The sequence below is a fragment of the Fulmarus glacialis genome, unplaced genomic scaffold (genome assembly GCF_000690835.1).
Source record: "Fulmarus glacialis isolate BGI_N327 unplaced genomic scaffold, ASM69083v1 scaffold44304, whole genome shotgun sequence".
NCBI lineage: Eukaryota > Metazoa > Chordata > Aves > Procellariiformes > Procellariidae > Fulmarus > Fulmarus glacialis.
Window position 1 is genome coordinate 1 of NW_009208256.1, and position 24,827 is coordinate 24,827.

General features: G+C 42.0%; 2 protein-coding genes across 2 annotated transcripts; one reads left to right on the top strand and one right to left on the bottom strand.

Moving 5' to 3' along the window:
- Window positions 1-862: 862 nt before the first annotated feature.
- ORC2 (origin recognition complex, subunit 2) lies at window positions 863-17,304 on the top strand (the record flags this gene model as incomplete). Its single annotated transcript, XM_009576418.1, has 15 exons — window positions 863-1,006; window positions 1,300-1,386; window positions 2,621-2,710; window positions 3,478-3,509; window positions 4,787-4,844; window positions 5,737-5,921; window positions 6,554-6,652; window positions 8,302-8,411; window positions 9,936-10,068; window positions 10,483-10,579; window positions 12,250-12,396; window positions 12,994-13,165; window positions 13,952-14,013; window positions 15,367-15,485; window positions 16,135-17,304. Coding segments are annotated over 15 exons (1,622 nt in total), but the record flags the coding sequence as incomplete, so codon positions are not given.
- A 2,185-nt stretch (window positions 17,305-19,489) lies between these two features.
- NIF3L1 (NIF3 NGG1 interacting factor 3-like 1 (S. cerevisiae)) lies at window positions 19,490-24,659 on the bottom strand. Its single transcript, XM_009576417.1, has 6 exons — window positions 24,224-24,659; window positions 23,346-23,511; window positions 22,782-22,908; window positions 22,263-22,401; window positions 20,808-20,891; window positions 19,490-19,857 (listed from the first exon to the last, which is right to left on the bottom strand). The coding sequence occupies exons 1-6, from the start codon at window positions 24,657-24,659 to the stop codon at window positions 19,673-19,675; spliced, it is 1,137 nt and encodes a 378-aa protein (XP_009574712.1). The 3' UTR covers window positions 19,490-19,672.
- Window positions 24,660-24,827: the final 168 nt, after the last annotated feature.

Sequence of the window (24,827 nt, forward strand, 5' to 3'; positions counted from 1 at the left end):
CAGGACGAGGCCTTCAGCGTCATCCTCCTCCCACTGCCTCTTCCGCAGTTTATTTCTGTCCCCGCCCCGGCACATGGAAAGGGGCAGCTGCGGCACGGTGGCAAGTGCCCTCAGCACCGCGGTGGTACCAGCTGGTGAATACCAGCTCTCCATACCAGCTTCCCGAACAGCAGCTTGTGTGTAACGGCCCGGGAGAGAGGACACAAACAGCCTGGCTAACTTCCCAACCCCTGACGTGGTTAAGCACACACGGAATCAAATCGGAACGAGGTTCGAGCTGGTTGCTACAGGAGTCTTTTGCTGCAGTTTTGACTGCTTTTAAGGTTTGGAACCTCTGTGGAGATGCTTAAAACTTGCCTGCACAGAAGGCACCCCGGTCTGACTTCGCTGCGGGTCCTGCTTTGAGCAGAAGGTCAGACAGACGGTCTCCAGAGGCCTCTCAGCCTAAATTCCCTCACGAGTGTACTGACGACCCATAGGCCAGGTCTTTTCCACTTGCTCCCCATTGCTAGGGAAGATAGGGGATGCCAAATACCGTCCCCTTTGCATGCAATTTAATACTTCTATGGATGAGTCACTGTCACTTCTCCCAAACTGTGGAAGCTGGTGTGTGCTGAAATGGGGATCTTGTCCTCCTGGACTGCAGGGGCCAGCTTTTGTGATAAAGGAGGGACTAATGGCTGTGGGGTCAGCTGGCCACCAGGGCACAGACCACCTATTCTTTTAGCGGGATATCTTTTCAGCATTGTATTTGTTTAGTGATTTGCACAACAAGAACTTGGTCTCTAAATGGGGTAGCTGCATACTACCGCAATAAAAATAATGAAATAGCAGGAGATTAAAGCTTTTATTGCAATCCTAGGTATTAAAGTACGGAAGGACAAGACTCAGCTGACAGTCAGTGTGAAGAGATTTGTGAAAAAGCTTGAGAATATTTCAGACAATGAAGCTCAGGAGATCCTGGAAGAGAAGAACTATGTTGCTGCTCTTGGAATATGTGCCCAAGGTATTAGCAGGGAAGAACCCAACACAGCTGTGACTTCAGGAGATTTTTGTAGTGTCAAGGTTGTACAATATTGATGAAATTGCTTTTGAGGGCTGACCAGCTCTGTCTGTGCTTGTGGTAACAGGCAGAGGAGAGGATAATGATTCTAGGATTTTATTATGATATTTATTTCGTAACACCTGCAATATAAAGAGTGCTTTGAGCCAAATAGTAAAATGTTGCATTCCATCTTCCTTGGGTTGGGAATATACCAGTGCTTTTTAAATAGCTACAAGTAACGTTTCTTTTCACAGATCCAGTGGAAAATGGCTCAAGTGTAAGTGGTAGTGAAGTTTACTCATTCCAGACTCCCAAACGCTCCAGCAAAATGGCAGAGCTGGGTATGTTTTCCTCTTCTTTCATTCTTGCTTTGGCTGTGGTCTTTTTTGAGTACTCTGTTAACATGATTTGTCACTTCTGTTTATTCAAAAGATATGTTTGCAGTATTTCAGTAGCTTTTATCTGGCTCTGAATCAGTCTTCCTCAGAAACAAAAGCACAGGGATAAGACAAAGCAAAGGCATGGTGGGATAGGAAATACAGATAACAAACAAACACATAAGAAAAAGTAGAAGTTTCTTAATGCTGGGAGAAAGTCTGCGTGTAAGTGCCAAAGGATGGCAGGGGTTTTATTTGTGTAACTTAGGAGGATACGAGAATAACTCATTATGTAGCAAGAGTCAAAAAAAGGCAGTATTAGCTTTGTGTGTCAGGGGATTTCTCCTACTCAAAGTATCTGAGCATGCTTGCTAGGCTAACTGTGGACTTAGGAGAAGCAAGTAGAAAATGGCAGTTCTGGAGAGGGTGGGCTGTTGTGGTTTAAATAAGATGCTTGAGCTCTGCTGCCATGTTGTTTCTTCTCACTTGAAGCATCTTTGTGTGCCCAGCTCCATCTGAACTTCATTAGTGTTTAGCTGTCACAGCTACTGATATATCCTACAAAGGATGATCCAAGGGAAAGGGGTATTCCTTCTATATCATTATACAGAAAGTGGTTTCCGTGCCTCTTCACTTCTGCAAGCACCACCCAGCAACAACCAAAGCGTCAATGGGCCATCAACACTCCTTTCATACCAAACCCAAAACACAGCACACCCCCCAGGCTACTGGGAAGAAAGTTAACTCTGTCCCAGCCGGAACCAGGACATGCTGATAAGTAGTAGAAAGAGGTAGATAAAATACAAGAACCCACCTCCTGGGGAACTGATGTGTTTGCTATACCTGATGGTCTACTATGTCCAGTTGAGCAGTTTTAAAGGCCTAAGTGAGCATGACCAAACATTGCTCTGATTCAAAGACATGTGGTCTCCCAGGGAGCAAAGCGTGCTTTGCCATTGCCTCAGCTATACTTGTAAAATTACGTAACTGAGGAGTTCAGTCTTTGAAAATCTTTGTTAAGGATTAAATTGACCATTAGGGTGAGGAAAAAAATGGAAGTGTCTGGTGCACTTCCTGAAATAGCTAGGAAATTAATACTTACAGTGTTTCAGGTGTATGGCTCCACGGCTGACTAGCCAGAGCTGAGAGTTTTGTACCTGATATGTGAAACTTCTTCCCTTCCCCCTATTTCCTACAGCCTCTGAATTAGCCCAGACACCAGGACAGAGTGTTGCACCTGATCACTCTGAGTGCCCTGAGAAGACAGCCAAAACCCCTCAAAGCAGCAGTAAGTCCTGTGATGCTTTGGGCAACTGAAGCTGAGTGAATGGGGGTTACGTTTGGGTGGTGGAGTGAATGCGTGAGTGCCGGCTTCTGTCATGCTTGAGTATTCTAGTCAGCTTAACATTGTAGACTGAGCTGCTTGGTATGCATGGCCTCTGGTTCACCTGGGTGTCAGATCTGTTATTCTGCCCTGCTGGTGTAGAGAAAACGGGAACTTCTCTCTCACCTGTTGCTGTGACGCTTAACAATATCCTCTGTGTTCAGCAGAAATGCTTGTACTTGAGAGAGTTATGAGCTGGGCTGATGTGCTGAGCACCAAATGGGTAGGACTGTGTGGGCGTTCATGTGTAAATTCACACTTTATTATAAATATTCAAGCACCCAATGCTGTAGGGAGAAATACAGGTGGGAGAAGTCAGTGCAGGTCAACACTGGCAAGAGCATGTTACTTTGTGCTCAGAAACGGAGTCTGATGTGCTCAGGGAGAGGACTAGCTTATTTTTCAGTCTCTTCTCTCCTGCCGATGGCCTCCGAAAGCTGTGACCAGAATTAAAAGCTGCCTTCTGTGCTAATAACATTGACTGTCTTTGTTCTCTCCTTGCCTACCTGTGAGGAACTAGAGGCTTCCCTCATGGGAGTAACCACCCAGGGAGCTGATACTCTGGTGCAGTGTACCTTTGAATAGTGAATGCCGTGTTTTTCTAACGGACCATCGTGTGCCACTGTTGAAAATATGCAGTACTCTGAACAACGCTGTTTCTTGCTTTGCAGAACGTTCAGGTTCAAACAAAGTGCAGCAGAGGGTGAGTGATGACTTTATCTTGCTTGGGGTTTTTTGTTTTTGTTTTTTTTTTCACTTTTAAAACTTGAACTGGCCAATTACTACAGTTCTGGAAAGAAAGGACCTTGAAAAGCCTCATCCACAGTACGGATGTCTCTCCTAATCCAACCAAGCAGGAGTAACTCAAGTGAGAACCAGAGCTACCACTAATCAGGACTATGGGATTTAGACTCAGTGGGCAAATAGTGGGTTTGACAGCTTAATTAGCATGGGTGGAGACTATTTCCTTGCATCACACAAATGAAGATGTTAGACAATCACTTAATATGCAGTTAAACTCATAGCTTTCCTGTTTCTTATCAAAGGCAGAAACAGCCTTAATTTTAAGGAGTGCTGTTAGAACAGGAATTCAAGAACTGTGGTGCTGTTCAGTTTCTTACTTTAGCATTGGTTTATAAAAAATAAATTGTGATAAGGGGGGGGATGTAAGTTGATGTTGTCTTTTGTGATGCTACAGAGAGATACAGTGCAGAACTGCCAGTTGTGGTGGTTATAAAGAGAATGCTGTGAAACAGTTGGCTTTCTAAAATGGTATAGAATCATAGTAGAAATGTGTGCACAGCTTTTCTGGTATAAGGTTCCAGGATGAGATATGCCTGTAAGAGATGCTGTTTTGGGATGCCATGTTCACTCCTTGACGATTTCACATCAACTTTGACAGGATTAACAAAAGTGTTTCCTAAGTATGGCAGACTTGATCTGGTGTCCGAGTCAGGCATGTGCTTTACACATACGTAAGGAAGACGTGCCACTACAACTTGATGAGCCCAGGCAGTTGGGTTCCCTTTGCTGTACTTCTGGGCTTAGTATTCTGAGTGGTCTTCTGTCATTCTGGTGTTTTTTTCATAGTGGAATTCCAAATGACTTTGAGTAGACAGTGTGATGTGGAAGATGACTGCTCTGGGGAGCCAAAGCATTTCCAGTTTGTCATTGCTTCAGTTTGACTCTTCCTGAGGGGCCAAGATTGGCGTCCTGGTTGGAGATTTCATGGTTTTCTACCCTCTATCTTGGGACATTAGTTGAAAGAATTAAGCCCCTTTTGGAACCTGATTCTTCCCCCCCTCTAGCTCTGAATGGCAAAACAAGAACTCTCCATACTTATTGCCTCTGCTTTCCTGGTTTCTTGTGGGCTGAAATAGCTTGGAAATGTAACCTGATTCTACTCTTTGCTTGGCAGAGGGCTGTTTGAGGAGGTATATGTTTCTTCTTCTAAAGCATGTTTTTTCTTTGCTGTTACAGAGTAAAAATAAAGAATTTGTGTCTACCACACCTTACAGACTCAGAAAGCGACTAGCAGGTAAATATCAACCTTTGCAGTGAGCTCCCACAGTCAGTGAGGCACTGTGTTCAGAGGAGAGTGTTTCTCCTGGTGGGCTTCTGCCTGTAGTAGCAGTCTGACTGAAGCAATCTGATTCATCCTGCAGAGAGTGTAGAAATGTCTTTAAGGAAGTCCATGCAGACCTTTTCCCTTCAACAGATTGCTACTTAGGTAAGGGGTGGAAGGGCTAGAAGCACCAAGTTGCTGAACTTCAGTGAACATGATCAAAAGAGACAAAACTCTCAGTAATCTAACCTATGCTGACACTTAAGTCTGGCACAATTACTTGAACCAAGTCATAAAACTTTTTGATGATGGCTGAGACATTCATGGTAAAGTATTTCCAATAACTGGTTGGCTATAAGTGCTCAGAATGAGTTTAGTGCATGGCGTTTCATGTTCTATTTCTTCTTTTGTGTTGAGAGACCAAGACTGAGCCAAATTCCGTCTGTGCTCTTCAATGAACATTGCTAATAGAGGTCTTTTTTGCAAAACCTTTGTTGCAGAGTGTGACCCAGAAGATACTCAGCTTGCGTGATTGGCATTTGGGAAAACTGACGTAGAGATGCTAAGAGAAATAGGGAATTCCATTGTCCATTTTTAGTCACTTTTTATGGTAGGATTATGTTTCTTAGTTGGTATCAGGGAGCAAGCTTTACTAAACAATAATTTGTGAGCCTAGAACTGGGAAATAAATGGCTATGTGTGTTTGTAGTCCTCTTAAGCATTGATTTTACTTTTCTGTGAAATATATTTAGGAATCATATGTTTGAAAAACATCTAGAGAATGTACGTGAGAGAGCAAGATGGTGCAAAATGTGTTCTGTGTACGCAGTCGTTTCTAGCTTTTAACCTTAAATTTATGCTCTAGCTCCAGATCCCTATTTAGAAAGTGAGAGTGAATATTCTGCTTCCTGCTCAGAGGAGGAGGATGAGGAAGACCAGAAAGAAGTCAGCCCTGTTTTATCAGGTCAAAAGACCCCAGCAAAAACTAAGGCTGCATCTACGCCTCCTCCGAGAAACACCCTAGCCAAAAAAACTAAGGAGGACAAGATGGTGAGTGTGCAGAAAATATACCCCTGAGCTAGCAAGCATGAAGGGATGTTTAGGGGCAATAAGCTGTCAGTGACCACGCCTAACTATGGGGAAGAACTGCTAGGCTCATTTCAAATCAAACCATCTGGGTTGGCTTTTGCTGTGCTTCTGAGCAATCCCTGTTGGACAGGCATCATGTGAGCCTGTGGGCTAATCCAGTCTGTATCCTCAGCAGCTCCAGAAGGAGAAGTTCTAAGATGTCATGAAGCAGAAGATCTTGTACTGAGAAATGATGAAGAAATTGACTCCTATAGCACCAAAAGAAGCACACATTACTTTCTGGCTTGGTGTTCAGCTTCATTGTCTGATTTCCTTTCAGCACCAGGGATCCCCCACACCCCCTTAGAATTATTGCTATGTTCTGCTCTCTCAGAATCTCTCTTCTGTCTCTGTCTTCAGGAAAGAACCATCTGACTAGGTTAGCTTTGGCAGAATGCTACTGTAGAAGCCATTTTTGCAAATATCTTCTGGCTTTCTATTCATCCTTGCTCTATGTTTCATATTGGCCATCTTCAGACATGTTTGTGGGTGCAAAGGCAGAGGGGTAACTTGACAGCAGGAGGAGTGTGGCTGATCTTGCTGTTCCTTTTTAGAGCAATCTGGTGGAGGAATACTTTGAAGCTCACAGTAGTTCCAAAGTGCTCACTTCGGACCGAACGCTGCAGAAGTTGCGGAAAAGAAGATTGAATCAGGTACACTTCATAGTGAATCACGCAACTCTTGGAGCTTTTGATTTCTTTGATGAAGATTTCCCTCATCAAAATTTCCTCATGTTGCTATTTTCACTTTATTTCTGCTGATTACATTCTCGGTGGTAACGCTGATTTAGGTAGCATTTTAAGCATTATGTCTCCTACTGCTGCTCTGAGCAGGGACAGTGCCCAGTGTTTGAACCTGAGACAGTAGGGAAAATGCAGGCAGAAGGTGCTATCAGGTGAGCAGATAGTTGAAAGCTGCCGTTACCAGAACAGGTTAAAGTTTGTTTTTGGAGGAGGAGAAGAGGGAGAAGCAGAGTTGTAGGGACCTGCCTTAAAAATTATCACCAAGCATTGTCAATGTAACGCTTAGGGGAATTACAAGCTGTCTTGACTATTTATGTGTAGAGGAAATGGAGAGAACCCTTTTCATCTGGGCATTACTGGGTCAAGCCACATGCAGGACTGGGACAGCTCTAAATGTTGTCACCTAGTTTGTGAAATGCACTTTGTCCCCTTTCAGTTCCTAGGGGACAGGAACAGTCTAATTGTGGTGACTGAATTGCTGTATTTTTTTTTCCATATGCCACTTCTGCAAGACAGTTCAGACCAAGCAGTTGCACCCTACAGAGACGGGTACGCAAGGACAGGTGCCAGGGAACCGTGTAAAATACTTGGAGCTCTTGTGTCTATGACTGCTTTTTGCACCCATCTGTGTTTTAAAAGATGGCATATATGCAGATTGCCTGATGCCTGCTGTTGTCTGGAATTACTACGCAGAGAAACATCTGGATTCTTAACAAGTTCTTTCATAACAGCTCTGGAAGGAAATCAAGGCTTTCCATATTAAATCTACTGCTGGCTCCAAAGAAATTGAAGGCTTAGCAGTTCTGTCTCTCAATGCTTTATGTTTGTCTGATACATTGCAGCTGTCTTTGTGTTCTTTCCAGAGTAAACTGTCTTCTACTGCAAGGGAGTAGAAAGCGAAGCTGTTAAAATTAAAAGAAAGGAAGGCCAGTGCAGATTTGATGCAATTTGTCATGCTACTGTGCTGTTTAAACATCAACATCCCAGCATATCTTTAAAGCTGAATTAATCCTTTGATTCTTGATGCTTTTGAAATAATACTTTTTCTACATTTAGCTCTCAGCTGCAAATTATTTCCTTTCTGCTGTATTTCTTTTTTAAGATGATGTTTGTGAGCATTCTCTTGTAGTGACAAACACCTGAACCATTGCTAAGCATGTCGATTGGAGTCCTTGCTCCTGTGAGCAGGATTGTGATGTTGGTATCTTCCTGGTACAGTGCTTGGTGCTGTGTAAGCTCTGAGCGTGCCCATTATTTCAGTAGGGGTTTTCCCATACTCGGCAGGAAGAGAGAAAACACAGTGCGGTATTGGTTCCAGTCCTAGTCTGGCTGCCATGTCCCGTAATAAGGTTACTTAATCTCTGCTTTGTTTCTCCAGTAGCAAAACTGTGCTTAGAGGGGTCTTCATGGAAAAAACCACAAATTGAGTGCACTGTCAGGGAAAACTGTTCTGATCCCTAGATAGAGAGCATACCAGAGGGGTATTTGTAAGGCCTCCAGATATGTCTTGTTTTTTCTCAGCTTTGAATGACTGTTGTCTTATCTCTTTCTCAACACAGCAAACACTGCATGACCTTTTGAAAAAAGCTCCCCTTGCCTATGCTGCTGAAATTAAAGAGCTAAACGAGCAACACGAATCCCTGTTTTCCAAGTGGATGCTGCAATTACAGTGAGTATCCAATGAGAATCACTGAAGAAGCCTAGTAAACAGGCGCTGCCAGTAAACTTACCCTCATGTCAACAACATCCTGTGGATGAGTTAAGGAGCAACTTTTTTTCTTTGATTGATTGCTTAAATTTAAAATTAGGTGACATTAATTTAGTACAATGTTTCCTGTAGACCAAATCATATCTAACTCTTGAACTGAATGCCTGAAGTGAAATGAGGTTGCATTCTGCCTAGCTAGTTTGTCTGTGCCTCTGTAAACCAAGCTAGAGGGCATTCACAAACAGGGAACATGAATAATGAGAAAACAGGGAACATGAATGATGAGGAAAGCATCCTTTGTGAACAACCCGTTTTGCTTACAGCAGCATAGTTGGTAGCAAGTAGCCCACCACCAATTTCTTCAGTATGTGGCTATCCCCAGTGGTGTAGCAGTTGACTTTGAGTGCCTGTGGTACCTAATGATCTAGGCACGAAGAAACCTTACTGCTGTTGGAAATGTTAGCAGTATAAATTTTATCTGGGTTTGGATGTGTCTTCACAGGAAGGGGAAAAGAGTAAGCATCCAGGAAAGCAAATGTGGAACTGTAGAGAGCTGCGAGATTCTGAAGCACCTTAGAGAAGGCAGGCCACTAACTTTTGAAGTCAAGTGCTGAGGCAGGAGCAGATGTTGGTGAGGAGAAAGCCCCTTGGAAGCTTTTCAAGGGAGTGGAGTATAAAGAAATTTGTAGTCCATGGGGAGTGACAGAGCATATGAAAAAGACATTAGCTTTGAAAGCTGGAGCATTGCAAGAGGAGGAGTTCTCTGTGACTCAGTCATCTGGGCAAATGGTTAGAGGTGTATGTGGCAGGGTAGAAGGAACAAATCCGTAGATGATACTGAAGTCAATGACAGTTGTTGAACACCTTACCTTTGCCCAATGCTATCTGAGTGACCTGATACTCTTCTTTCTGGTCAAGGTGATGCTTTTCCTGCTTCTCAAAAATAAACAAAGCTTTGTGATTCCCTACCATGTTCTCTTTATGCTTTCCTGCCTCTTTCTCTGTGGAACAATTAGGATAAGAAAGAGATAGCTTAATTTTGGTTTGAAATTGTGCTTGCGGATCAGAGTAGAAAACCATTATGAAGGCTTGCTTTTTTTCTTGTTTACCATGGGTCACAGCAATTACATTTAATATAATCACTGGTGAGGGGGTGAATGTGAATGCTGGTTACTCTTGTTATCTGAAATGGCAGATCTAGTCTCATATTCTTGGACAATACCATTTTCTTCCATAGATGTTTTGCTAAATTTGTGGGCCTCCAGGCTGCTAAAATGCTTCTTTTACTAGGATGCATGTGTCACATTTCAGATTCCTTGCGTCTAACCTTATTTGTCAGCTTTGAGCTGAAGATGAGCCTGGAGTTGATGAAACATGGAATTTTTAGAGGCAAGATTGCAATGGATCACTTTTCTTGATGAATGTATGAACCTAAAAAGGGACTTGTACTTTTTTGATTCAGTGTATTTGCTCACTTTTCTGCAGTTTGGGTTTCAATATTGTGCTTTATGGACTGGGCTCAAAGCGTGATTTGTTAGAGAAGTTTCGTACCTCTGCGCTCCAGGGTTCTGTTCACCTTGTGGTTAATGGATACTTCCCCAGCATCACTGTGAGATCTGTAAGTGTGGGAAAAGCTTATGGGTTTATCTAATCATCCTGTGTTACAGATATCTCTAAAGTCTTTCAGTGTAAAATATTAAGGAAACCTGCTGCATCCTATAGCAGCAGACTCTTGAATGAAGAGCAGTTCCTATCTCTCTTTTAAGAGTTTAAAGAAATTAGCCCATGCATTTTCCAAGGACTTGTGGTAATTCCTGTCATTAATAGATACTCATCAGTCTAAAGCCTTATTTTATGTGACTGTTTTGAAAAGTGGTAGAAATTTTTGGTTTATGTTGACTGTTTTGGGGATTTGATGGTAAAAATCAGATTACCTCCTTCATGACAGTCAAGGGCTCACTTTCAGATTTTCTGCACTAGGTCCTTCAGTGCCAGAGCCCTTCAGAAGGGACTGCTGGTTTTTTTTTTTCAGATTCTCAACTCCATCACAGAGGAGGTACTGGATCATATAGGGACCTTCCGCAGCCCCCTTGACCAACTTGAATTCATCATTAAAAGGTTTAAAGAAGGTAAAATGACTAACTTTATACATAAAAATGTTAGAGTCCGCTTACTGTTAGGAGAGCCTGGACATTTTCTTTCCTCATAGTTTTCATATGTACAGTTACAGTTTCTTAGTTTATTATAGTACTTTCTTGCTTGTAATTTATGCCACGTATATGAAAACATACATGCACCAGGAATATACATGCACATGATCCCAAGCTGTTACTTCAGTCGGTGTTTCACACACTAAGTTCTCTAGAAAGAAAGTGTTCTAACAAGACAGAGGCTCCTCAGTCCTTTGGCAAACTGAAATGCTCACCTCCCTTGCATTTAGCAGAGTGCCTTTGTGCTTTGTTTACACGGTGTTACTGTAGCCACATGTTTCCTGGTGGAAGACAGGATAGGTAAACTCCAGCTACATGAGGGAAGATGGTTCTTAATGGGCGCTAGAGGACCTGATATAAACCTCACTGAAATCAACAGAATGAAGAACTCGCAAACAATTTGGAATGACAGTTGCTGACAGATACCAAGTCCTTTGAGCTCCTCTGGAAAATCATGGCCTGAGGGTCCTTCCATAAATTTCAGTATAGGCTGGATTAAGGCTTAAATGTACATGGTTTAGTGGAATGGTCATTTAAATTTAATATATGCAAATACTGACATTTAAGATGAAATAAAGGACAGCAGTGTGTCAAACAAGCAGGTTAGAATTGGGTTCAAAACCAAAATTAAGCAGGTATTGCCACACGGAATGCTTGCTGAATTCTTTTTGAATGTCCGTTTTACTGCTTGTGTATACATACGCAAATTGCCATGGAATCTTAATTGTGCATGGTGTTGGTGTTTAAGTGTTTACATTCTGTTTTCCATCATTGCCTTATGAGTATTTCTGGTGGGACTAAGTGAAAAAGACTGATTAACAGCGGTACCCACCTGAATCTACATAGAATCAGTTTTGTGTAGTACACTATAGCTGATCTGACTGGGAGTCCGAGACCTTTGGTTTCCATTGGCAGCCAAGTATGTATTCATTTGCACAAAAACTGGCTGCTATTCCAGAATTGTTTCTGGACTCAGGAAATAGCTGTTCGCGGGGATAAGTATTGCAGCAACAAGCTAGCTGGAAATTTTAACATCTACGATTTACATTATCCAAAGCTAAGTCTTTGTAACTTCCTTTGAGGACTCAGTGGGAAAGATTTCCAATGAAGTTGGTATGCTTTGGTTCCAACCCTGAATAGAAAATGCATTTTCATTGTGTGAGGAGGAGCTTAAAAATCCTCGTCATGCAACTCAAAAGCAGCTGAACAAACTGTGCTTAGACTTCCATCCTAAAATACATTTGAATGACTTGAATCGCAGGACTAAAAGTCATAGCTAAAAGGGCAATTCCTGGTAAAGCCATGAACAAGTGGAAAGTGGATTATAAAAGCAAAGCTTAAACTGCAAAAAGAACTGTAGCTGTGATGAGAACTGTGATACAGTGAATTGAGAAAAAGCCTTTCAGGTGCTCAGAAGCACCAAGTGTGGGATGGAGCTCAAAATAAGCTGTACAAGGAAAGTGATTTGATATTGGAGTGATGAATATGGAGCCTGATGGAATAGACTTCCTAGGCTGCACTGGGAATGGGAAGCCACTTTGTGTGCGGTTTCTTTGATTGGTTCTCTGCTGTTTTTTCTAACCTTGCAGATTCATCTTTAGAGCTCTATGTCCTCATTCATAACCTGGACAGCCAGATGTTGAGAGGAGAAAGAAGTCAGCAGATCCTTGCACAGTTATCCTCTCTGCCTAGGATTTACCTCATTGCCTCTATCGATCACATCAATGCTCCTCTCAGTGAGTCCCCTTGGGCTTGATGTAGCAAAGAGAGAAGAATCTGCATTGTACTTTAGGGCTGCTGAGCATGTTTCATAAGCTCATTTATTACTGTTGATGTGCAAAATAGATCTGGTGATGTATGTATGGTGGTAGCAGCTAGAAGCCCCCATTGGGACTATGGCCGTGTTGAACAAAACTCTATAAAGATACTGAGAACTACCAGTCACTGATCATAGTATACAAATAGACTCCAAGCTTCCGGCACCCTTTGATTTAGGGACTTACTGAAATGGAGATTGGATGTTATGTCTGTCATTGCATCTAAACAATTTTGTTTATCACCCGGAAATTCTTTGCACACTGCTGACTCTGGAAGGATTTACAGTATATCTATGAAGCTGGTATGAAGAAGGAATGTGTGCAAATGTTTTCTTGCAGAGAATTTGTCTTGCTTGACCTGCAAGTATCTGGGTGTATGTACTCTGAATTTCACAAGCATACATTGTTTCCTCAAATCCTACAGTATAACTAAGTACATTTTAATATTGCTTATTTAACACCTTAGAAAAGCTAAATCTCCCAATTCTGTCTGCTCTTTCTTTTCTCTCTGTCTAGTGTGGGATCAGGCAAAGCTAAGCCTCTACAACTGGCTTTGGTATGAAACAACCACATTTAGTCCTTATGTGGAAGAAACGTCTTACGAGAACTCACTTTTAGTACAACAATCTGGATCTTTGGCTTTGAGCTCCCTAACGCATGTCCTGCGCAGTCTCACTCTCAATGCCAGGTACGACACTGTTATACTTCTGATTTCGGCTGGGAGAGAGTTAATTTTCTTCTTAGTAGCTGGTATAGTGCTGTGTTTTGAATTTAGTATGAGAATAATGTTGATAACACTCTGATGTTTTAGTTGTTGCCAAGTAGTGCTTACACTAGTGAAGGATTTTTCAGCTTTTCGTGCCCTGCCAGTGAGAAGCTGGGAGGGGGCACAGCCAGGACAACTGACCCAAACTGGCCAAAGGGATATTCCATACCATATGACATCATGCTCAGTATATAAACTGGGGGGAGTTGGCCAGGTAGCAGCGATCGCTGCTCAGGAACTGGCTGGGCATTGGTCGGCGGGTGGTGAGCAATTGCATTGTGCATCACTTATTTTGTATATTCTTATAGCACTTGTACAAGTATATTTTTGTATAGCACCCTACTGGCTACTAGGATGAAAATTAACTCTATCCCAGTCGAAACCAGGTCAACTTCATAGTAGCACTTGCTGAGGATCTAGTCCTTACTAGGTTACTCTGGTCTACTCCTAACAGGGTGCAATCTCTGTTTTCTAACAGCAGTGTTAAAGATGAAAATGGTACGACCTGGGTTCCAATTGATTGGTTACTTTAAATGAACAGCATTTGGATAGCAAGCCTTGTCCAGTGATGAGATTCATGCATAAAGTCCTGGTCGTGAGAGAAAAATCAGTTAATATTTTCTAATGGTGGGGTTTTGGGAGGTTTGGGTTTGGTTTTTGTTTTGTTTTTTTTTTCTTTTGATTTTCCTCTCTGCTCCTGTCACTTAGGGGGATATTCAGACTGCTTGCTCAGTACCAGCTGGAGAACAAGGACAACCCATCTTATCCAGGTGTGTACCCACCTTTTCTCATCTGTTTGGGATGTTGCCATTGCCAGCTCAGTCACAGCAGCACGGCTTTTGGTATGCAGCTTACATCGCTAGCAATGGAAGTGCTGTAACTGTTGGCTCAGTGAGACTCAGTGATGTAGATTGTCTTTCTAGTGGTACTGTGTCTGACTCTGACAGGAAATCAATAGACTGGCTGGTTCTGAAGGACCTCCTCTTACTGTTGTCTGTTTTGATGTTTAGACATGACTGAGACCATTCATGGGGGACTGTGGAGTTAAAATAAAGGAAGAATATGATTTTGCATAACTAGCACTTAAAGGACCAGGGAAAGTGTTGTGGTTTAACCCCAGCCAGCAACTAAGCACCACACAGCTGCTCGCTCACTCCCCCCTCGTGGGATGGGGGAGAGAATCAGAAAAGTGAGAAAACGCATGAGTTGAGATAAAGACAGTTTAATAGGTAAAGCAAAAGCTGCGCATGCAAGCAAAGCAAAACAAGGAATTCATTCACTACTTCCCATCGGCGGGCAGGTGTTCAGCCATCTCCAGGAAAGCAGGGCTCCATCACGCGTAACGGTTACTTGGGAAGACAAACACCATCACTCCGCACGTCCCCCCCTTCCTCCTTCCCCCCAGCTTTATATGCTAAGCATGATGTCATATGGTATGGAATATCCCTTTGGTCAGTTGGGGTCAGCTGTCCCGGCTGCGTCCCCTCCCAACTTCTTGTGCACCCCCAGCCTGCTCACTGGTGGGGTGGGGTCAGAAGCAGAAAAGGCCTCGACTCTGTGTCAGCACTGCTCAGCAATAATTAAAATATCCCTGTATTATCAACACTGTTTTCAGCACAAATCCAAAACATAGCCTCATACTAGCTACTATGAAGAAAATTAACTTTATCCCAGCTAAAACCAGCACAGAAAGACAGGAGATTCTGTTCCCATGCTGCTCTAAGTGACTTCTGATGTGTCCTGGCTTTCTAGGATACATGTGGAATATTCTGTCACTGTGTCTAACAGGTGCTGCAGGGGATATGAATAACATGTTAATGGTAAAGAAAGTTGAAAGTAAGATAGAGGAGTTGGAAATTAAGAGAGATTAACCATATTGGGAAGTGCATTTAAAGTCCTAGTAAAATTGCATTAGGCAAACAGGATGACTGGAACATTAATTCACCTGTTTTCCATTAATTACTGAAATATTAGCTTGGCTGTATACTGGCAAAAAGTGATGATGTTACCATAGCTGCTGTGGTTTAAGCCAATGCAAGATTTGTAAGTGGAGATAATATCTGTTGTCAGACCTTACAATCTTGCCACTTCAATTTCTTGTTCTCGCCTTTTTCTATCTCCAGGCCTGTCTTTCCAAGACTTCTACCAGCAGTGTCGGGAGGCTTTCCTTGTGAACAGTGACCTGACACTCAGGGCACAGCTGACGGAATTCAGGGACCACAAGCTCATCCGGACCAAGCGGGTGAGTTGGGGGAAGAAGATAATTCTGGGTATTCAGCCACCTTAAACAAAAAAGATGCTTACTTGCTACTAAGTATCCTTAAGACACCAGCCTACAGCTCACCGTGAGGCTGTATTGTTTGAAGCACCTAGGAACTAGCAAAGGGCTGAAATTCTGTAATTGCAGCTCTTTCCATGCCATGTCAACACCCTTTACATGGGTAGGATGCTGTAAAAACGTAGTGTGCTTTGGTTACTCAGCAACCTACAGGTCTCTTCTTCCTGAAGACCTTGAGAAGTAACGGACTCTGGAGCCTGCCAGCCTGCTTCCAATAGTTACCTGTATTTGCATGAGGGAAGAATGCAGGCTAGTGCTAATAATGAGGCAGTATAGCAGTACTAGATACGGGAACACCGTGTTGAGGAGCTGTGTAGTGTCAGACTAGCATAGCCCACCAGCAGATTTCTCATATACTGACTTTTCTCAGTATTTGTGCATTTCCAGTGTTGCTCTAGTGAAATATTCCTGGTTTTTAGCAATGTAGTCCTTCTGAATGCTGGCCAGCTCTCACCCAGACTGCAGATAAACGTTAGCATTGCAGTGCTATCTAGTGGCTTACACTGCACTGTGCACTGGTGTTAACAGAATGTGTATGCATGTCTGTTCTCAGGGAGCTGATGGTGTGGAATACTTATTAATTCCTGTAGATGACAGTACCTTGACCGACTTCTTAGAGAAAGAGGATGAAGATGTATAACGTCTCTCTGTTCTCAAAGCATCTACGGCAATTGCTCTCAAGGGCTGCTGGAGAGAGGCCTATACTCAGATCTCTCTCCCTCCAACCCCAAGGCTGCTGGACTACTTACTGAAATGTAATAATTGTAATGAATGATGCTCGTTGTTCAACTACTCCAGGTAGTTTGGAATGATGACTTCGGTAAGCAAGGCATCTCTTGCTCTGTAGTTAGATTTGTCTGCTTTGTCTCTTAGCTCAGATGATGCCTTCTTCATATCTATGCAGCCAACCTTACAGCCAGAAAAACAAACTCAGTAAGATTGTGCCTTCTGCTCTCTACCTCACCAGACATGAGGGTTTGATTGGAGCAGTTTACTCGGGAAGTGCAAATCACTAGATGGTCACAGCTTTAGTTTGTACTAGTGGTGCAGCTTTTCTCAACTGAGTGCTTTCCAGTACTCCTTTACCAGTTAGACAAGAGTAGCTTCCAGTGTATGAAGAAGCCAAGATTTATAATGCTAAGAGACCTGCCTTGACTGCATGAGGAAAGGAGAATACTAGTGGGTTTGGGACACTGTGGGTAACTTATTAAATTCTGGCAATAGAACTGAAGGACTTGCCCCAAACCCAAATCCTTTTATAAGAAGATTTAGATAATCAAAATTGTGATGGACTCAAGTCATTGCCTGTTGGTGAGGATGAGAGGATCCAGCTTCTTTCATCTACTTTCCAAGTTGCAATCCAGGAATATGAAGAGGCTGTGAAATTTTTTTGTTTATTTTTTAAAAGCTTGATTGTATATATGTATTTTTTACGTCAGGAGCGTCCACTGATCCTGGAGAAGGCCTTAAATGCCACTTATAAGCTCTCCCTTTTTTTAAGCCCTTAGAGGTTGGGAGATTGCTGAAGTTTTGACAGCTGTTCTTCACTTTTTTTCTCAGGTATGTGGGAGTAAGCCCTATAGTTCCATCAAGGGTAGTCTGCCAGCCAGACTTCAGTCAGGACTCTGTATGTCTGAGCTATATTTGGTAGCTGTGTTACAGCTCAATGTTGTAATAGTTCTAATGAATCAAATAAAGTACTTTATTAAATTTTCATTAGCTTGTCTTGTCTTCCACAATCTTTTTATGTTATAGGAAGATAGAGATCCTTCTGGCAGTTGTGTGAAAGACTCATTTTCATTATTATGTCAAATATCTGTGCAAATCCTCATGCAGTGTGCAGAAGATTTCAAACTAACTAGTAAAAATATTTTATATTGTTTCTTATAAGGTATCAAAATTAAAAATAGTTTGCCTGCCTTTTAATACCAATATATAGCTTTTGAAGAGAACCAAAACATCACACGGAATAATATTGTTACCTGGTCTACCCCTCACTGACAGAAGCAACAGACAGAGGTTTACAGCCTGACTTTTGTTTGTATTGAAAACACACGGTATCTACTTATCCCACTGACAATTTGGTTCTTCAAATATAGGACCTAATTAGCTTTGCTGGAGAGTCTGATGGGGAAAACTGGTACATGCTAGCAGTACTCCCCAGCTTCCTCCCCCAGAACATTTTCCAACTAACATTCTCTTTCGGTGGCACCTGCATCTGCGTTTTACAGGCTGCAATTCCAAAACTTTGCAAAATGCATCAGATCCTGCCTATTGCCACTTAGGCTACTGTCAGAATCACTAAAACTGGGATCAAGGCATTGTGTCTTACCCAAGTTCTGTAAGTTAGGTATAGAGTTCAAGAACAAGAGCTCTGCCACTTCAAGAGATGTGTTCTTGGAAAAACTTAAAAAGTATTGTAGCTAAGCAGCAACCACACCCTATTTTGCAGTCCTTTGACTCTCTCCACAGTTCCTATGAAACTCAAGATTTAATTTATATTCTGAGTACACATGGAAGACACCACCTAATGTGTTTACAGATAGTGATACCGTGGTGCATTTTCAGTGCAATTACATCAGGTTTTCTAGATGTGAAATTTACTTGAATGAAGGGCTATAATCATCCTGAGTTCAGAGTTATCTGCTAACGGTTTTGGTAGACTACCAGATGCCCATACAGGCCAAGAGGAGGGCTGCAGGAGACACCAGGCATCTGCTAAGAGAAGGTTAAGTTTGAATCAGTTTTTGGCTGCTGCCAATTCTGTGATGCAAGCTAAAGAAAATTACTGTGAATTAATTCCTGTGGGATTTGTGTTAAAAGTATTTTATCCTGATTTCATGCTATTTCTGGACAATTACCCCATCTATGCATTAATTTTGTGTCTCCTGAATTCTGTGTTATGTACTAAGGTAGTAGCACTTTAATGTCTTCTACAGCAACACAGAACTGTTGGATTTGGAGGGATGACTTCTACAGTCCTTTCCTTTACTTTGGAAAGAAGAAATTTCTTCCCACTTCCTATTCCTTGGCTTACTGAGAGGTCTTCATGCTATTGATAAGAATGATGGCCTTTATATAGCCTCAGTAGCTTCAGATAATACTGGAGTCATCTCTTTGCACTTAAATGTAAGTAAGTGGAACAAGACGTATGCACTTACGCGGTAAAGACATTGCTTGATGAGCCAGTTTTATTAACTTAAACTTAAAAGAATGGTGCCAAAATCTTTACAAATTTGCAATGGAAATATTTTGTCTTCTGGTGTGCATATAATCCAGCTATGGTAAGGTATGCAACTGGGAGATTTTTTTTCTTTAAAAAAAAAACACAACAAAAACCCTAACTTAAAAAATAAAAACCAAGCATTATCAGTGGTGAAAAAGCTTCTTGTTCAGTTTTAGTAATCCTGTAATTAAGAACCATAGTTATAGAAACTGTTTTTAAAAGAAAGTAGCAAAGGCACATCAAATTAATTTACAGCTTTGTTAAGGAGTTTAGTTTTAACCTTCCAAAGCTTTTTTAAATGAGAGTCCCTCTATTAAAAAGCCTTAAAGGTGTGCATTAATGGTAGACTATGCAACTGAATACTAGTATCAAATACCTGAATTGTGTTCTGTACTTGCATATAAGTGGTGTCTTAATAAAACTGTTAATGCACACCCTTTCATTAACTCTTATCAGGAGATTTATTAGCTAAAATATCAGTGACTTGTACCTACATGATTTGACGTAACTGCAGTAGGGCAGAACTGCTGTGTAAGCTTAAAACTGGAGGTAAGTCAGGTTCTTGTATTTTACCCAAACCAATCCTCAAGTATCATGGTTATCAAATATATCTAAGAGTATGCAGTAACAGTAAATTTATTCAAGTGCAGACCAGTAATTGAGTAAATCAGCTTTCTGTAGCCCAAACCAAGCATTTATTTATCTGACAGATGACAAAATATATCTCAAACTTTGAAGGAACATACAGTACAATCATTCTGTATGGAACCAATTCAGAGCATCTTCATTAAGCTTGCCTTTGGATAGCTCTGTGCAAGATAAAATGAAACTCTTGACTGAATTCTCTCACTCCTAATTTTTTTCCCTATGCCACCTGAAGGGGATCTCTGTCTTTCTCAGACACAATTATGTGGATTTTGTTCTGTAGGTGGATAGCTAGCATGTCACGCAGCTCTGACAAGAAGCCTCGCTCAGTGTTACTGTGCTCACACAGAATAACACTTATTCCATTGGCAACTGCATCCAGAACGTCATGGTGGGACATCTCTCCTGCCATTTTGAGAAAGAAATGCCATGTAGATCACTAACAGTACAGTTTAGGTAACCAGTTCTTTGCAATGTATGCAGAATCTTAGCTAAAAGCTGGGAAGACGTAACAGGGGCTATAGCCCATAAGGGGGAATGCAATACCATCTGCTCAGTGTAAGTACATGGAACACTCCTACTCTGGTGTCCCTTGATGGACTTTCAGCTGATATCCCCTGTACACAACTGAGACAAAACCACAGAAATTCCTTGCCCTCTTTGAATAGTGGTAGATTCTGCCACTTTGGGCAGGAAATAAGAGTGCGCAGAGTGGTTTGGAAGTGGACTGTCTGGATGTCACGTGGATTGCTGTGATGGAGGACAGCAATTGGGAAGCCTTGCGAAGAAGTTGTCCAAGGGTCAGCTCTGCAGTGCTGGATATAAGGGAGAGATGGGACATGCCTTGCCAAAGAACTTGCTCGAACTAAGTACTACAGAATGCATGGCAGCCTTCATGTTGTTGAGCAAGCTATAAGCAGTAGCTGTCCCACTGTCAGAAAAGGGGTAAGTGTCCCTTTGTTCAGATGGGGTTCCTTTGGAAGATCCTGTAGACTATGTTTTCCATTTTCCATTAGGGAATTCTGTAGGGAACTGAGGAAATACCTTGTATCTTGCCAAAGGAGAAACACACTGAAGGTTGCAATAGACTGCCATCAACACTGATTTTGTGTTGAAATAATGCGTGTATAGCAATGTTTTAATTCAAATAATCTTCACTGTGCCACACAGCCATCCGATCCACAATATCTCTACTTTAATGTTATTCTTCTATCGTTCCAATAACTGATTGTTTCTCAATTATAACAGGTAACTCTGGCCAAATCTTTCAACAACCAGTCAACTCTTCTTTTTTCCTTTTTTTTTTCTAGTGACTATTTTTATAAAGACAATGAAACAGCAACACAATCTTTTACCTGTGAGATAGAGGTCAGCTTCCATGCCCTTCAGGACACTGCTCCCAGAACCAGCACACAGGGCAGCTTTCTTCACTGGCGATTCTGCAGGATACAAGGTGCCACTGTTAAACTCCTCGTGTTAGTATTGCTACTAATTGTTTCACAGTAACTACTACCTTGATTTTAGGGTCAATGTAAATTTGTTGAAGGAAGAGACACATCTGTCAGTTTGAAAGAGTCATGGGCCTATCACATCTCTGATAATACAGCAAAATCCTCTGTGTACCAAATAGATGTGTAGATTTTTTTCTTCAAGGGGTAGGAAAGTTTGCAGAAAACTACGGCACGGAGGCTGGCTGCTGGCTAGTTCTCTCCTAGTGAGGTGTTAGTTAGTTAGGTTTCTGAACCCTTTAATAGGCTGCTACTCTTTCCAGGACTCTCATGTTCCACCATCATTAGTTTTCCAACTAATGATGCCACTAAGGCAGCATTTTGCCTCTGAGATATACTGGTTCCTAACTTCTGGCTCTCAGAAGACCAATCTCCATGCAAGCTGAGAGCCGCTCCGTGCCACTGAAAATTTGCCCGTGTGCTGATTGCTGATTTCAAGCTATTACATATGTAGTAGTGACAAGAAATTTAATTCTCCATATATATTACATTCACTAGGGAGAGGGGACACATAACACAGAGAGGAGTTTTCAAATTCTATTAAGGTTTTACAGTATGTTGCCATGTAATTACTGTTGATTTAAGTGGAGTCACATCACTACAATCCCACACCATAATGAGAGGCTTCAAAATAGTTGGGTTTTTTTAGTGCAATTGATAGTATAAAAGGCTTCTAACAAGACTTCTGTCTCATAATTTACAGAGAGTTCTCAACAAATTTGCTCTCACAAATTTTAATAGCTGTGCTTCTTGAAGATTAGGATAGGGAACTGGGATAAGAGGACACTTGCTCCACGTTTTGCTAGTGACCCACTGTTTGAGCTAGGATGCTTCACCTTTGCCACTATTTCTCTTTCATCAAAACATGGATGGTTACATGTTCATAAGGATACCATAAAGCGTCTTACTATTTTAAGGTGCTTTCAAATTTAACGTTCAGTCACAAAAGGGAGCGTACAATGAAATGGTACACATTTGCATCTGATATCCTGGGGGTGGAAAAATCTTAGTCATTATACAAATTATGAAAAGGGATGTCTTGTATTCGACCTGTACTGTCCCTTCTTCACAGTGCCAACCAGCATAATATAGAACTTCCAATTAAAAATACAGATGAGATTCTTTTTGCATAATTGTATCATGTAAATTCTAAACCGCTGTTTCTTGTCTTTAACAGTGCTTCGTACTGCTTGGAAGTAAACCCAAGGCAGCAGTATTTCACACACTCATGCACACACTCACACTCTTTGTCTTCCTGGAATTCTAGTTCTAATGGACAGTCTTACTTGCAGGCCTGTTTACCTAGTGTCTTGCCCATTCCCATGGCTAAGCGGACGTGGGGTAATTTTAGGTGGCTTTTGATACGCTCAATTATGTCTGACAAGGAGACTGGCTCGCTCAGTGTGCACAGACGTCCCATTCCAGTATGGGGAAGAAGAGGCTGAAAAGAAATTAAAATTACTGTGAGAAAGCAGACTCCAGAAGTTCGCGTTGCTTTCCGTACTGTACAAAGATGAGTATATTGGGCATTCAGGAATACCTCTGAACTTCATGAAAAAAATACATATGTGATGTTCTCAAATGTAACATACTAACTACAGTAGCTATTGGAACTGGTTTAAGAATTAGTACAGGCCACACAGCTATTTTCATTGTTTTGGAAAACGTGCATGGCTTCAAATCCCCACAGGCCAGTATTTCAGAGCACTGATGGGGTAGCATAGGAAACCTGTGATGCTACTGACTCCTGGATTTCAGTGTTTAGGGCACTCAGCTCACACAAGTAATACATTCACTGGAAGTAATACGTAATTTTTTTACCTTTTGTAATAAGAGAATCTCGGTCTTGTGATAAAGAAGGCTGTTCTGGGACAATAATGCCACCACCTCCAACAGTGCTTTCTGAGAGCAGTTCAAACTGACTCGTGTTTGCTCCTCACCTTCAACCCTGAGGAAAGATATGCTTGGTGCTTGCTAAGAAACTAGATAAAATTTCAGCATCATTATTAACATAAACCAAAGCTATTCTATCGCAGTGGCTATTCTACCACAAAAAAAGGAAAAAAGGCAGCATTTTAATAGCCTAGCCCAGTCTAGTCTACTCTCGTGGAAGAAACAGATACGGGAATTTAACTCAACTGTCCTCATCAAATTTCCTGTTAATACTCTTCTTTACCACCTCTAATCTATGTGATGCTATGCTGAGTTGCTGTTACCATTTAGTATAACATAGATTGATCAGAAATGGATCATTATTCCTTAAGTTTCTAGATCTGTTGCTGAAAAAAATAGCAGCAATGCACAGGGGAACAAAGTGATTACAACAGTAAAATACAATTCCAGCAACTTATTGTTTCAAACAACATTAGAGAGTGAAGTAGATACCTGGCAGGGAGAGTAGCGAGACAGGAGATCTCTTGGATGTCTTTGATTTTGGACAGGACCGTGTCCAGATGCTCAGTGTTGTCTGCACAGAATTCTACCCGGTGAGTGCCCTCAGCTGGATAGCTTGGCGCAGTTGATGGATGCAGTGGGACGGAAGTACAGGCACCTGAGAAAACAGTACAAGATTGCCGTTTTATAAAGTTGGATAAGTATCCTAATACTGATTTAGCACATATCCCAAAGAGATGCAACAAAAAGATGCAAATTTTGGACTTGAATCCATTTTCCCTGACCAGAACTGAGGACTTCTTGCCTTGTTGTCTCCAGTAGGCACAGTTTATTTTAAGTGCAAAGGAGCTGATGGATATAGATTATTTGTCATTCTTAATGCCATGCATTTTATCCTAAGAATTATACAAAACCAAAATAGTTTCTGGTTTGTAAATCAGCCTGGAAAAGACATAGCTGTTTCCATTTATGAGCCACAATACAGGATAAAAATCTAAAAGAATTTCAGATACCCTAAGTCCTTTGCAAACAATGAGATCTTGCACTTTATAAATTAAAGGTGGTGATTTAAAATCTGCACCCAAGATGGGCAATAAATACGCTGCACCAGTTCCAACTACATCCAATAGTACAGTCATGTGTCTGAAGATGTCCTCTAGTGCTTGTATCCGGTATACCTCACCAAGATAAATTCCCTAAAATGTTTAGGGTATTTAGAAGTACTGGAAGAATACTGGGGGAAAAAAAAAAAAGGCCTCAAATCATACCTGTAAAAGCTGGAAGAAAGAAAAACGAGGGAAGGTCCCCACATAAAATAGCATATACTGATGAGTAATTTTAACCTTTTTTTTTGTTTAACAGAATCTCACCGAGTCCTTTTGTTAGCCAGTCGTTGACTCCGTGAGGTATGGCATCGTACGCCGTATGCGGAGAGTAAATCCCGATTCTGTGCTCCAGGGCTCGGACCACCAGCCGTTCCTTCCAGGTCTTCCACGTTACTTGCTTGAGTGGTGTGAATATAGGAGGGTGGTAAGAGAGAATAAGGTCTGCCTTCTTCTGCACTGCCTCTTCCATCACCTCCTCAGTGAGATCATTAGTGAGGAAAAGGGTGTTCACAGTGTGGGGAGGACTTGGTTCCACCAGCAACCCCACGTTGTCCCAGCTTTCAGCCAGTGACAGAGATGCAAAGTCATTCAGGGCAGAAACGAGCTCCCTGAGATTCATGAAGGAGCGTGAGGGCAGGTGGCCCCAAGCACGGATACAGTGGAGAGGCCGGCGAACCAGCTGTGTGCCAGGCAGCAGCATGCAGCTATCTGTAGAAGGAGTAAAAAAAGGCAGGAATAAGCCTAGGTAATTCACTGGCCGAAACAGCAGAGCGAAGAGTGTTCAGGCTGCGAATGCCGCCCCACTGACAGAGGGGATTGCGGCCCGGCCTCCCCCCAGCAGCCGCCGCAGTCAGAGGCGCGCCGCCCT